Genomic DNA, 12,849 nt, shown 5'->3' on the forward strand with positions numbered 1-12,849 from the left:
GCACAAAAACAGACACATAGACCAATGGAATAGAATAGAAACCCCAGAACCAGACCCACAAACGTATGGCCAACTAATCTTTGACAAAGCAGGAAAGAACATCTAATGGAAAAAAGACAGTCTATTTAACAAATGGTGCTGGGAGAACTGGACAGCAACATGCAGAAGGTTGAGACTAGACCACTTTCTCACACCATTCACAAAAATAAACTCAAAATGGATAAAGAACCTGAATGTGAGACAGGAAACCATCAAAACCCTAGAGGAGAAAGCAGGAAAAGACCCCTCTTACCTCAGCTGTAGCAATCTCTTCCTCGACACATCCCCAAAGGCAAGGGAATTAAAAGCAAAAGTGAATTACTGGGACCTTATGAAGATAAAAAGCTTCTGCACAGTAAAGGAAACAACCAACAAAACTAAAAGGCAACCAATGGAATGGGAAAACATATTTGCAAATGACATATCGGACAAAGGGCTAGTATCCAAAATCTATAAAGAGCTCACCAAACTCCACACCCAAAAAACAAATAACCCAGTGAAGAAATGGGCAGAAAACATGAATAGACACTTCTCTAAAGAAGACATCCGGATGGCCAACAGGCACATGACAAGATGCTCAACGTCGCTCCTCATCAGGGAAATACAAATCAATACCACACTCAGATATCACCTCACGCCAGTCAGAGTGGCCAAAATGAACAAATCAGGAGATGATGGATGCTGGCGAGGATGTGGAGAAACGGGAACCCTCTTGCACTGTTGGTGGGAATGCAAACTGGTGCAGCCACTCTGGAAAACAGTGTGGAGGTTCCTCAAAAAATTAAAAATAGACCTACCTTATGACCCAGCAATAGCACTGCTAGGAATTTACCCAAGGGATACAGGAGTACTGATGCATAGGGGCGCTTGTACCCCAATGTTTATAGCAGCACTCTCAACAATAGCCAAATTATAGAAAGAGCCTAAATGTCCATCAACTGATGAATGGATAAAGAAATTGTGGTTTATATACACAATGGGGTACTATGTGGCAATGAGAAAGAATGAAATATGTCCCTTTGTAGCAACGTGGATGGAACTGGAGAGTGTGATCCTAAGTGAAATAAGCCATACAGAGAAAGACAGATACCATATGTTTTCACTCTTATGTGGATCCTGAGAAACTTAACAGAAACCCATGGGGGAGAGGAAGGAAAAAAAAACAAAAAAAGGTTAGAGTGGGAGAGAGCCAAAGCATAAGAGACTGTTAAAAACAGAACAAACTGAGGGTTGATGGGGGGTGGGAGGGAGAGGAGGGTGGTTGATAGGTTTTGAGGAGGGCACCTTTTGGGATGAGCACTGGGTGTTGTATGGAAACCAACTTGACAATAAATTTCATATATTGAAAAAAAAAGAATTAAAAAAAGAAGGTACACTGAATAGGATTTTAAAGCTATAAAGTTAACCTATTTTATTAGCTTGAAAATTATTAATGTTAACATACCAACAAAAAATTTAAAAAATGTGAAAATTAGTAGGAAAAAATAAAAAAAAAATAATTCCCATAAAATCCATCAAAAATTTCCTGAATGTACCTCATTGTTTCTATTCTCATATGGATATATATATTCTTTAATTTAGAAAGCAAAATAATGCAACTTGCATAAATTATATGCAATAAAATATAAAATAATATATGATTACCAATAAGAGATTGCTGAATGAAAATTTTATATACAAAGATTTTATGGAACAAGTGATCTTGATATTTTGAAGAGTGGAGGTTTGGTCAATAGCATTAAGATTTAATATATGAATGAAAGAAAACACAGAGATGATGGTTTTTAAATAAGAAACATCAATCAACGAGTTATTTCTAGGATAACAATTTGTTTTAGACCATGTGTCCTGATACACTGACGCTGCTCAAGGCGGTAGAGATTATCTCTGCACAGACGTTATTGTCAAAACCCACGTAATTTCTCAAAAGGTTAATCATAAATAACACATTAAGTTTGTACTCTAAGAAAGCCTTGACTATGGAACTAGAAACAACTTTATACCAACAAACAAATAACAATATTCCTGAGTCCTAATACTTTTCTGATCCGTTATTATGTTACATTTCCAGTATGACAATCCAATGATAATAGCTACTTTCAATATTGAGTATGAAACGTTTCTTACAGTGACATTGTGGAAACATAGCATTTTCTCAATTGCCACATCTTCTCATGCACTTCCTCAGGGCCCCCACCACTTCTTTGTTCCTTAAGCTGTAGATGAGGGGATTTAGCATGGGGGTCACTATGGTGCCAAGTACAGCTGCAATCTGATCTTGTTCAGGTGTGTGAGAAGAACTGGGTGTCATGTAAATGAAGATGGCTTGACCAAAGTAGAGACTCACTACTGTCAGGTGGGAGAAACAGGTGGAAAGTGCTTTTTTACTTCCTTTCCAAGAATTCATCTTCAGAACAGTGAGGAAGATGAGAGTGTAGGAGACCAGAATAAGAAAAAATGGGACGAGGAGAAACACAATTGTTGATACAAATTTTACCATTTCATAGACTGATATATCCACACAAGACAACCTCAGGATGGCAGGCATCTCACAAAAGTAATGATTAATTTCCCTGGAACCACAGATAGGGAAATTCATTGGGTAGATGGTGTGTATAAGGGCTGCAAGGGACCCTCCAATCCAGGCTGCAGCAGCCATCTGCAGACAGACGTTGGGATTCATGAGAATTGTGTATCTCAGGGGGTTACACACAGCCACACAGCGGTCATAGGCCATTAGGGTCAGCAAGATGCACTCAGCAAGACCAAGGGTGAGGAAGAAAAAGAGCTGAGTGGCACAGGCGAAATAGGAAATGTTCTTCCTCTCTGTGAAATAGTTGGTAACCACCTTGGGGACTGTGCTGGAGATGTAAGCCAAGTCAATGAGGGACAGCTGACTGAGCAGGAAGTACATGGGGGTGTGGAGGCAGGAGTCCAGCCAGATGAGGAGGATTAGTATGGAGTTTCCAGTAAAGGCAATAATGTAAATAAAAAGGAGGAGGAGGATGAGGAGGTAGGGATAACTGAACCAGGGAAAGAGTCCCAGGAGGATAAAGTCAGTTGAGTTTTCATTCTTCTGCTCCATGTTTTAATTTAAATGCTTTATTCAAACTGAAAAATTGGAAAAGTTATATAACAAAGGATGTGGTGCTTTGTTAAAATAATCTGTCAGTCAACATTCACTTCTCTGTACACTTACAGCTAGGACTTTAAAACAGTACATTCTCATAAAAAAGAAATTGAAAAGAAAACTGAAAAGAAAATTGAAAAGAAAATTGAAAAATTTCTACTCAGAAATTAGCAATGTTATATTCTAATTTGATTGGTTTGACTTGGCCAGATGAATATTTAGTCCCTTTGGTAATAATTACAAACCTGACCATTATGTTTCCCATATATTTAACTTTTTAATGTACTCCAATCTGTTGACATTCTTGTGTTTTTCATATTGCTTTCCTGACTGTACTGTTCTGCTCACCTCCACCCCAAAGTATCTCAAGTGTCCCTTGTGGCCATTTCACAGCTTTTCTAAAGAAATTTGAATCGCCACCGAAATGATATAGACTGTTTATTCTATTTTACATACTAACTTCCTTAATTCTTACGTTTTCAGTTTTCTTTTTAATTCTCATGTCTTACCTTCATTTTAAACTTATTTTTTCACTTGAATAATTTCCTTTGTCAATGAACAGCCTAAAAGACAGCAATCATATCTCTTGGTTAATCTTTCAGTTATTGTTCATTTCCCATTGAGTAAAAATTTCTTCAAAATACTTTTAAGGTGTTGATTAAAGTCATGCAAATAAATTTTAATTTCCCATCTTTGTAAAAGTGATGGTGACACTAATGACAAATGAAGAAATATCCTCTTTTGCTTGATGAGAAAGGTCTCATACATATTCAATTCCTGGATCAATGAGTTGATTTCCTTTGTAAACCCTGATGGTCCACATGCAATGTTTCCTCTTTGTGAAGCAATCATAATGAGAATTTTTGCTTTTATTATCAATAATATACATGAAATATTTTATTTTATATCAAATCCTACATTATTATGCTTTTCATGATTTGAGATAATGAAAAAAAATCATTGTATAATGTTCATCTGTCAATGGAAATAGAATAGTGTCATTCATGATTGGGTCATAATAAGCTTGTGGCAGAACTTTGGTCTTGGGGAAATTTTATTTTTTTTAATTTTTTTTTACATTTATTCATTCTTGAGAGACAGAGAGACAGAAAATAAGTGAGGGAGGGGCAGAGAGCTAGAAGGAGACATAGAATCTGAAGCAGGCTCCAGGCTTTGAGCTGTGAGCACAGAGCCCAACACGGGGCTGGAACCACAAAGCGTGAGATCATGACCTGAGCCCAAGTCAGACACCCAACCAAGTGAGCCACCCAGGCACCCCTGAAATTTGTTTTCTTAAGTTACCACTCTGTGCACCTCAAGATCCTGGTCTCCTCTTCCTGGGCACTATCCTTCATGATGTTTCTCTAGTTTCCTGTGTTTTTTGACATAAAGCCTTTCCCTACAGAGCTTAGTTCATTGGGAAGTGAAATAATGGGAGAATATCTTTGAAAATAATGTCTCATGGTTCCACATAATTATGTGTAAAATTTGACATTATGTTTACAAGTATAACAGTGTTATTAACTATAGTATATTCAAATAAATATAGACTGGGAATGGGAAATAGATACAAACACTGTAAAATATCTTGCTTTAGGAATGATAAAACATCAAGCATTGTGCCTGGCATCTAACTGATGACTCGTTTTGTAAGTCTATGTGCTTACATGCAAGCCTCTTTTAAGTGTATATTAATAATTTTGCACATTAGCAAATTAGGTCTACGATATATTGTATATTGAAAATATTGTAATGTTTTATATTAATCACATACGATTACATTCTCTTAGATTTAGGAATGTGGAGTAAAAGTGATTTTTGTGATTTTGTTAGGAAGACCTTAGTTCTACCAATATCTTTGTGACTTGGAAATGAATGAATACCTCTAGGATGTAATTATTTCAAATGCTAAAGGAAACGTTAACTTACCTGATTTATAAGGGCGGCACTTGCCTTCTTCAAAATTATAATTAGACAATATGTATCGATAAAAATCATTGAGCACACACTTTATTACACTGAAACAATGATTCAACAATAAACTATACATTTAGCTAGATACAGACTCTGACTAAATAATGCACAAGCAGTATATTATAAAAATTTTTGAAAAATATTTTTTTGTCAACATATATGTTTTGTCTTCAAGTGGTCAATAGATTTACCATGATTTACTCAAGAAATAAAGAAAAACAAATTTAATTTTGTTTCTCTTAAAGTAATGTCATTCTTTTATTTTCTTCTAAGGAAAGTCACATTTCCTTTCAATTTCTAGAAAGTCTTAACTTTCTCCATCACATAAGATTTGAAACTAAGTGATTAACAATCAAAGCATCACTAAAAAGATATTTGTATGAATGGCAAAACACAGATCCTATTAGAGAGATGTGAGCAGATTGCTCTCATCTGTAACTCATCCTGTCCTTAATAAATATCCTTAAACTCTACAGTGCTCCTCACAAGCTAAGTCGCAGTAATTGCAAAATATTTGCTGCTGGAGTACATGGAGTATATTGGAGGACATACTAACACCGATGGCAGTATATTGGAGGACATACTAACACCGATGACCCTTATAAGAACAGTAGTTCACACTTATGGAAGACAATAAATTCCAGAGTAGTTTGCATACATTAACCTATTGACTGCTTGTAAGGACCCTATGTGCAATCTTGAGCAACTGGGGCAGACAAAAATGGTGCAATGTGTTCTTACTGTGTCTTTTGTCAGGCAGTGGCTGAACAAAATGAGACAGAGCCCTTTCCCTACAGATCCTCCCTCCCTGAAGACACTGAATTTTTCATTTAAGGACTCACTGTGAGAAGCAGACTCCATTTTCATGCAATCCAAATTTATCTGCTTTTGCTTTACAAAGGTCCTTTGGTATGGAGGCTGGGTAGAAAAACAGAGTTAACTACCTGCCTAGAAGGAAATTATTTTATTAATAGGCAAAAACATTCTCCTACCCCTGCCTTCAGCCCCATAGTTACTGCCGCCTGGTGTACTTCCAGTAACTGCTGTCATTTCCTTGTGCCCTGTCACTCTTTTACATTAAATTAGTCGATACCTGTCTTGACTGAAATTTCTGAAATTTCAAACTCCCTGAAAGAGGACTAATTACATTTCTGCTACACACCTGGTTTAGGTCTGAGATCAGCATGTGAGAAGTCAATATCATCTTCTGTGTTTCATCAAGTTCTGTATCTTTTGTGTACCTCAAAATGGGGAAGACATGAAAAGTGTCTCATGGGAATTTGTCTCCAGACTTTAATTAATTGTAAGCTCAGAATAAGTGCAGGGCTCTAAGAAGACTCTTATGAAAGATAATTACTGCCCAGTATTCTATGCTTTTTCTTGAAAAATGATACTGTTGGGTTTTGATTATCTCTACGGAAATAGAAACATCAAAGAAATTCCATATTGAAAATATGAGAGCAAACTATTTGGATGACTTTTAAGTCAATGGGGGAGGAAAAACATTTTTTTTTCGAGGGAAACTTTTTTGTGTGTCAAACTTTTTATTTTTATATTTTTAATATGAAATTTATTGTCAAATTGGTTTCCCTAAAACACCCAGTGCTCATTCCAACAGGTGTCCTTCTCAATGCCCATCACCCACCCTCCCCTCCCTCCCACCCCCCATCAACCCTCAGTTTGTTCTCAGTTTTTAAGAGTCTCTTAAGTTTTGGCTCCCTCCCTCTCTAACCTTTTTTTTTTTCTTCCCCTCCCCCATGGTCTTCTATTAAGTTTCTCAGGATCCACATAGGAGTGAAAACATATGGTATCTGTCTTTCTCTGTATGGCTTATTTCACTTAGCATAACACTCTCCAGTTCCATCCACGTTGCTACAAAAGGCCATATTTCATTCTTTATCATTGCCACATAGTATTCCATTGTGTACATAAACCACAATTTCTTTATCCATTCATCAGTTGATGAACATTTAGGCTCTTTCCATAGTTTGGCTATTGTTCAAAGTGCTGCTATAAACATTGGGGTACAAGTGCCCCTATGCATAGGCACTCCTGTCTCCCTTGGGTAAATTCCTAGCAGTTTTATTGATGGGTCATAGGGTAGATCTATTTTTAATTTTTTGAGGAACCTCCACACTGTTTTCCAGAGTGGCTGCACCAGTTTGCATTCCCACCAACAGTGCAAGAGGGTTCCCATTTCTCCACATCCTCTCCAGCATCTATAGTCTCCTGATTTGTTCATTTTAGCCACTCTGACTGGCATGAGGTGGTATCTCAGTGTGGTTTTGATTTGTATTTCCCTGATGAGTAGTGACGTTGAGAATCTTTTCAGGTGCCTGTTGGCCATCTGAATGTCTTCTTTAGAGAAGTGTCTATTCATGTCTTCTGCCCATTTCTTCACTGGATTATTTGTTTTTCCGGTGTGGAGTTTGGTGAATTCTTTATAGATTTTGGATACTAGCCCTTTATCCAATATGTCATTTGCAAATATCTTTTCCCATTCCATTGGTTGCCTTTTAGTTTTGTTGGTTGTTTCCTTTGCAGTGCAGAAGCTTTTGATCTTCATGGGGTCCCAATATTTCATTTTGTATTTTAATTCCCTTGACTTTGGAAATGTGTCAAGTAAGAAATTGCTGCGGCTGAGGTCAGAGAGGTCTTTTCCTGCTTTCTCCTCTATGGTTTTGATGGTTTCCTGTCTCATTCAGGTCCTTCATTCATTTTGAGTTTATTTTTGTGAATGGTGTGAGAAAGTGGTCTAGTTTCATTCTTCTGTATGTTGCTGTCCAGTTCTCCCAGCACCGTTTGTTAAATAGACTGTCTTTTTTCCATTGGATATTCTTTCCTGCTTTGTCAAAGATTAGTTGGCCATACTTTTGTGGGGCCAATTCTGGGGTTTCTATTCTATTTCATTGGTCTATGTGTCTGTTTTTGTGCCAATACCATGCTGTCTTGATTACAGCTTTGTAGGAGAGGCTAAAGTCTGGGATTGTGATACCTTTGGTTTTCTCCTTCAATATTATTTTGGCTATTCGAGGTCTTTTGTGATTCCATACAAATTTTAGGATTGCTTGTCCTAGACTGAAGAAGAATGCTGGTGCAATTTTGATTGGGATTGCATTGAATGTGTAGATTGCTTTGGGTGGTATTGACATTTGAAAAATATATATTCTTCCAATCCATGAGCACAGAATGTTTTTCCATTTCTTTGTATCCTCTTCAATTTCCTTCATAAGGTTTCTATAGTTTTCAGCATACAGATCTTTTATATATTTGGTTAGGTTTATTCCTAGGTATTTTACGATTATTGGTGCAAATGTGAATGAGATCAGTTTCTTTATTTGTCTTTCTGTTGCTTCATTTTTGGTGTATAAAAATACAACTGATTTCTGTACATTAATTTTGTATCCTGTGACTTTGCTGAATTCATCTATCAGTTCTAGCAGACTTTTGGTGGAGTCTATCGGGTTGTCCATGCATAATATCATGTCATCTACAAAAAGTGAAAGCTTAACTTCATCATTGCCAATTTTCATGCCTTGATTTTCTTCCGTTGTCTTATTGCTGATGTTAGAACTTCCAACACTATGTTAAACAACAGAGGTGAGGGTGGACATCCCTGTCTTGTTCCTGATCTCACAGGGAAAGCTCTAAGTTTTTCTCTATTGAGAATGATGTTATCTTTTCATAAATGGCTTTTATGAAGTTTAAAGTTGTTCCTTCTATCCTGACTTTCTCAAGGGTTTTAATGAAGAAAGAATGCTGTACTTTGTCAAATGCTTTTTCCACATCGATTGACAGGATCATATGGTTCTTATCTTTCCTTTTATTAATGTGATGTATCACATTGTTTGATTTGTGAATGTTGAACCTGCCCTGCAGCCCAGGAATGAATCTCACTTGATTATGGTGAATAATTCTTTTTATATGCTGTTGAATTCAATTTACTAGTATCTTGTTGAGAATTTTTCCATCCGTATTCATCAGGGATATTGGCCTGTACTTCTCTTTTTTTTTTTTGCTGGGTCTCTGTCTGGTTTGGGAATCAAAGTAATGCTCCCTTCATAGAATGAGTCTGGAAGTTTTCCTTCCCTTTCTATTTTTTGAAAAGCTTGAGAAGGATAGGTATTATCTCTGCCTTAAATGTCTAGTAGAATTCCTCAGGGAAGCCATCTTGTACTGGACTCTTATTTGTTGGGAGATTTTTGATAACTGATTCAATTTCTTCACTGGTTATGGGTCTGTTCAAATTTTCTATTTCATTCTGTTTGAGTTTTGGTAGTGTGTGGGTGTTTACGAATTTGTCCATTTCTTCCAGATTATAAAGTTTGTTGGCATATAATTTTTCACAGTATTCCCTGATAATTGCTTGTATATATGAGGGAGTGGTTGAAATAAATTCCACTTTAATTCATGATTTTATCTATTTGGGTCATCTCCATTTTCTTTTTGAGAAGCCTGGCTAGAGGTTTATCAAATTTGTTTATTTTTTTCAAAAAACCAACTCTTGGTTTCATTGATCTGCTCTACAGTTCTTTTCAGAGTCTATATTGTTTATTTCTGCTCTGATCTTTATTATTTCTCTTCTTCTGCTGGATTTAGGGTGTCTTTGTTGTTCTGCTTCTATTTCCTTTAGGTGTGCTGTTAGATTTTGTATTTGGGACTTTTCTTGTTTCTTGAGATAGGCCTGGATTGCCATGTATTTTCCTCTCAGGACTGCCTTCGCTGCATCCCAAAGCGTTTGGATTGTTGTATTTTCATTTTCATTTGTTTCCATGTAATTTTTAATTTCTTCTCTAATTGCCTGGTTGACCCATTCATTCTTTAGGAAGATGTTCTATAACCTCCATGCTTTTGGAGGTTTTGCATATTTTTACTTGTTGTTGATTTCAAGCTTCAGAGCATTGTGATCTGAAAGTGTGCATGGTATGATATCAATTATTTTATATTTATGAAGGGCTGTTTTTTGACCTTATATGTGATATATCTTGGAGAATGTTTCATATGCACTTGAGAAGAAAGTGTATTCTGTTGCTTTTGGATGCAGAGCTCTGTCATGTCCATCTGGTCCAATGTATCATTCAAGGCCATTGTTTTTTTATTGATTCTCCATCCAGATGATGTATGCGTTGTTGTAAGTGGAGTATTAACGTCCCCTGCAATTACCACAATCTTATCAACAAGGTTGCTTACGTTTGTGATTAATTGTTGTATATATTTGGGTGGTCTGAATTCGGTGCATAGACCTTTATAATTGTCAGCTCTTCCTGATGGATAGACCCTGTAATTATTATATAATGCCCCTCTTCATCTCTTGTTACAGCCTTTAAGTTAAATTCTAGTTTGTCTGATATAAGTATGGCTACTCCAGCTTTCTTGTGACTTCCAGGAGCATGATAGATAGTTCTCCATCCCGTCACTTTCAATCTGAAGGTGTCCTCAGGTCTAAAATGAGTCTCTTGTAGACAGCAAATAGATGGGTCTTGTTTTTTTATCCATTCTGATACCCTATATCTTTTGGTTGGCGCAGTTAGTCCATTTACATTCAGTGTTATTATTCAAAGATATGGGTTTAGAGACATAGTGGTATCTGTAGGTTCATGCTTATAGTGGTGTCTCTGGTACTTTGTGTTTCTTGCAACATTTCATTCACAGAATCCCCCTTAGGATCTCTTGTAGGGCTGGTTTAGTGGTGATTAATTCCTTCAGTTTTTGTTTGTTTGGAAAAAGCTTTATCTCTCCTTGTATTTTGAATGACAGGTTTGCTGGATAAACGATTCTTGGCTGCATATTTTTCCTGTTCATCACATGAAGATTTCCTTCCATTCCTTTCTGTCCTGCCAAGTTTTAGTAGACAGGTCTGCTACTACCCTTATGCTTCTACCTGTGTATGTTAAGGCCCATTTATCCCTAGCTGCTTTCAGAATTCTGTCTTTATCCTTGTATTTTTCCAGTTTCACTATATGCCCTTCAGAAGATTGATTCAAGTTATGTCTGAAGGGAGTTCTCTGTGCGTCTTGGGTTTCAATGCCTATTTCCTTCCCCAGACCAGGGAAGTTGTCAGCTATGACTTTTTCAAGTATACCGTCAGACCCTTTCTCTCTCATCTTTGTCTGGAATTCCTGTGATATGGATATTGTTCCATTTATCTGCATCACTTAGTTCTCTAATTCTCTCGTACTCCTGGATTTTTTTTAATCTCTCTTTTTCTCAGCTTCCTCTTTTTCCATAATTTTTCTTCTAATTCACCTATTCTCTCCCCTGCCTCTTCAATCCTCACTGTGCCCACCTCCATTGTTTTTGCACCTTACTTATAGCATTTTTTAAATTCATCACGACTATTTCTGAGTCCCTTGATCTCCGTGGCATTAGATTCTCTGCTGTCCTCTATGCTTTTTTTCAAGCCCAGCAATTAATTTTATGACTATTATTATAAATTCTTGTTCAGTTATATTGCTTAAATCAGTTTGGATCAATTTGTTAGCTGTTGCTATTTCCTGGAATTTCTTTTGAGGAGAATTCTTGCGTTTCATCACTTTGGCTAATTCTCTGTCCCTTATGGGTTTTAAGCGCTTGTTGTGTGCTCTGCACCTGTGAGTGCTGCTATATTAAAGGAGGGTCATACACTATCCAGGGCTTGGCCCTTCAGGGGGTGTTTTTTTCAGAGATTGTTACTTGCTGTCTGTTGTTGTGACTTTTGTTATTTTATTACCCAACTCATAGTGATATTTTGGACCCTCCACCAGATGTGCTTTGATTTATTCCTTGGAGTAGCCCAGATGATCAGCCCCCCTTAGAACAAGTCAACCCTCCTATGGGGGATTCGATATCCTGCAGAGCCCCTTGAGCTTACTGCTCTCTCACTGCCTCAAAGGGTCATATGTACTTCTCAGATCCTCTGCACCTTTGCTTTTTGAACTTTCAGACTTTGAAACTTTCTTTTTCTGGACTGGATCGTGAAACTGACTGGGACTGGACAGGGTCTGACTTAGAACAAGACTGGGTTCAAGGTTGGACTGAGTCCTACAAAGAAACCAGACTGGTCCAAGTTCAGGCAGAAACTGGCTTACAAACTGGACCAGATTCAGGAGTCTAACATAGAAACTGGCTATAGATTTTGGATACTAACCTTTGATCCAATATGTAATTTTCAAATATCTTCTCCTATTTCATACGTTGCCATTTAGTTTTGTTGATTGCTTACTTCTCTGTGCAGAAGAAATTTTATCTTTAAGAGGACCAAATAGTACATTTTTGCTTTTGTTTCCCTTGCCATTTTATTAACTTTGTAATTTAACTTTATTTTTTATTTTTTAAAATTTACATCCAAATTAGTTAGTATATAGTGAAGCAATGATTTCAGTAGATTCCTTAATGCCCCTTACCCATTTAGCCCATCCCCCCTCCCACAACCCCTCCAGCAACCCTCAGTTTGTTCTCCGTATTTATGATTCTCTTCTGTTTTGTCCCCCTCCCTGTTTTTATATTATTTTTGTTTCCTTTCCCTTATGTTCATCTGTTTTGTCTCTTAAATTCCTCATATGAGTGAAGTCATATGATTTTTGTCTTTCTCTGACTGACTAATTTCACTTAGCATTATACCCTCCAGTTCCATCCACGTAGTTGCAAATGGCAAGATTTCATTCTTTTTGATTGCTGAGTAATACTCCATTGTATATATATGCCACTTCTTCTTTATCCATTCACCC

The 12,849-nt window shown here is 36.9% G+C and overlaps 1 protein-coding gene across 1 annotated transcript; it reads right to left on the reverse strand.

The window, feature by feature from the left end:
* Positions 1–2,194: 2,194 nt before the first annotated feature.
* Positions 2,195–3,124, reverse strand: LOC109257137 (olfactory receptor 2T2-like). The gene has a single exon (XM_019433101.2). The coding sequence runs from the start codon at positions 3,122–3,124 to the stop codon at positions 2,195–2,197; it is 930 nt and encodes a 309-aa protein (XP_019288646.2).
* Between the last annotated feature and the right edge of the window lie 9,725 nt (positions 3,125–12,849).

The sequence above is a fragment of the Panthera pardus genome, unplaced genomic scaffold, assembly GCF_024362965.1.
Source record: "Panthera pardus isolate Hobbes unplaced genomic scaffold, ASM2436296v1 HiC_scaffold_1, whole genome shotgun sequence".
Lineage (NCBI taxonomy): Eukaryota > Metazoa > Chordata > Mammalia > Carnivora > Felidae > Panthera > Panthera pardus.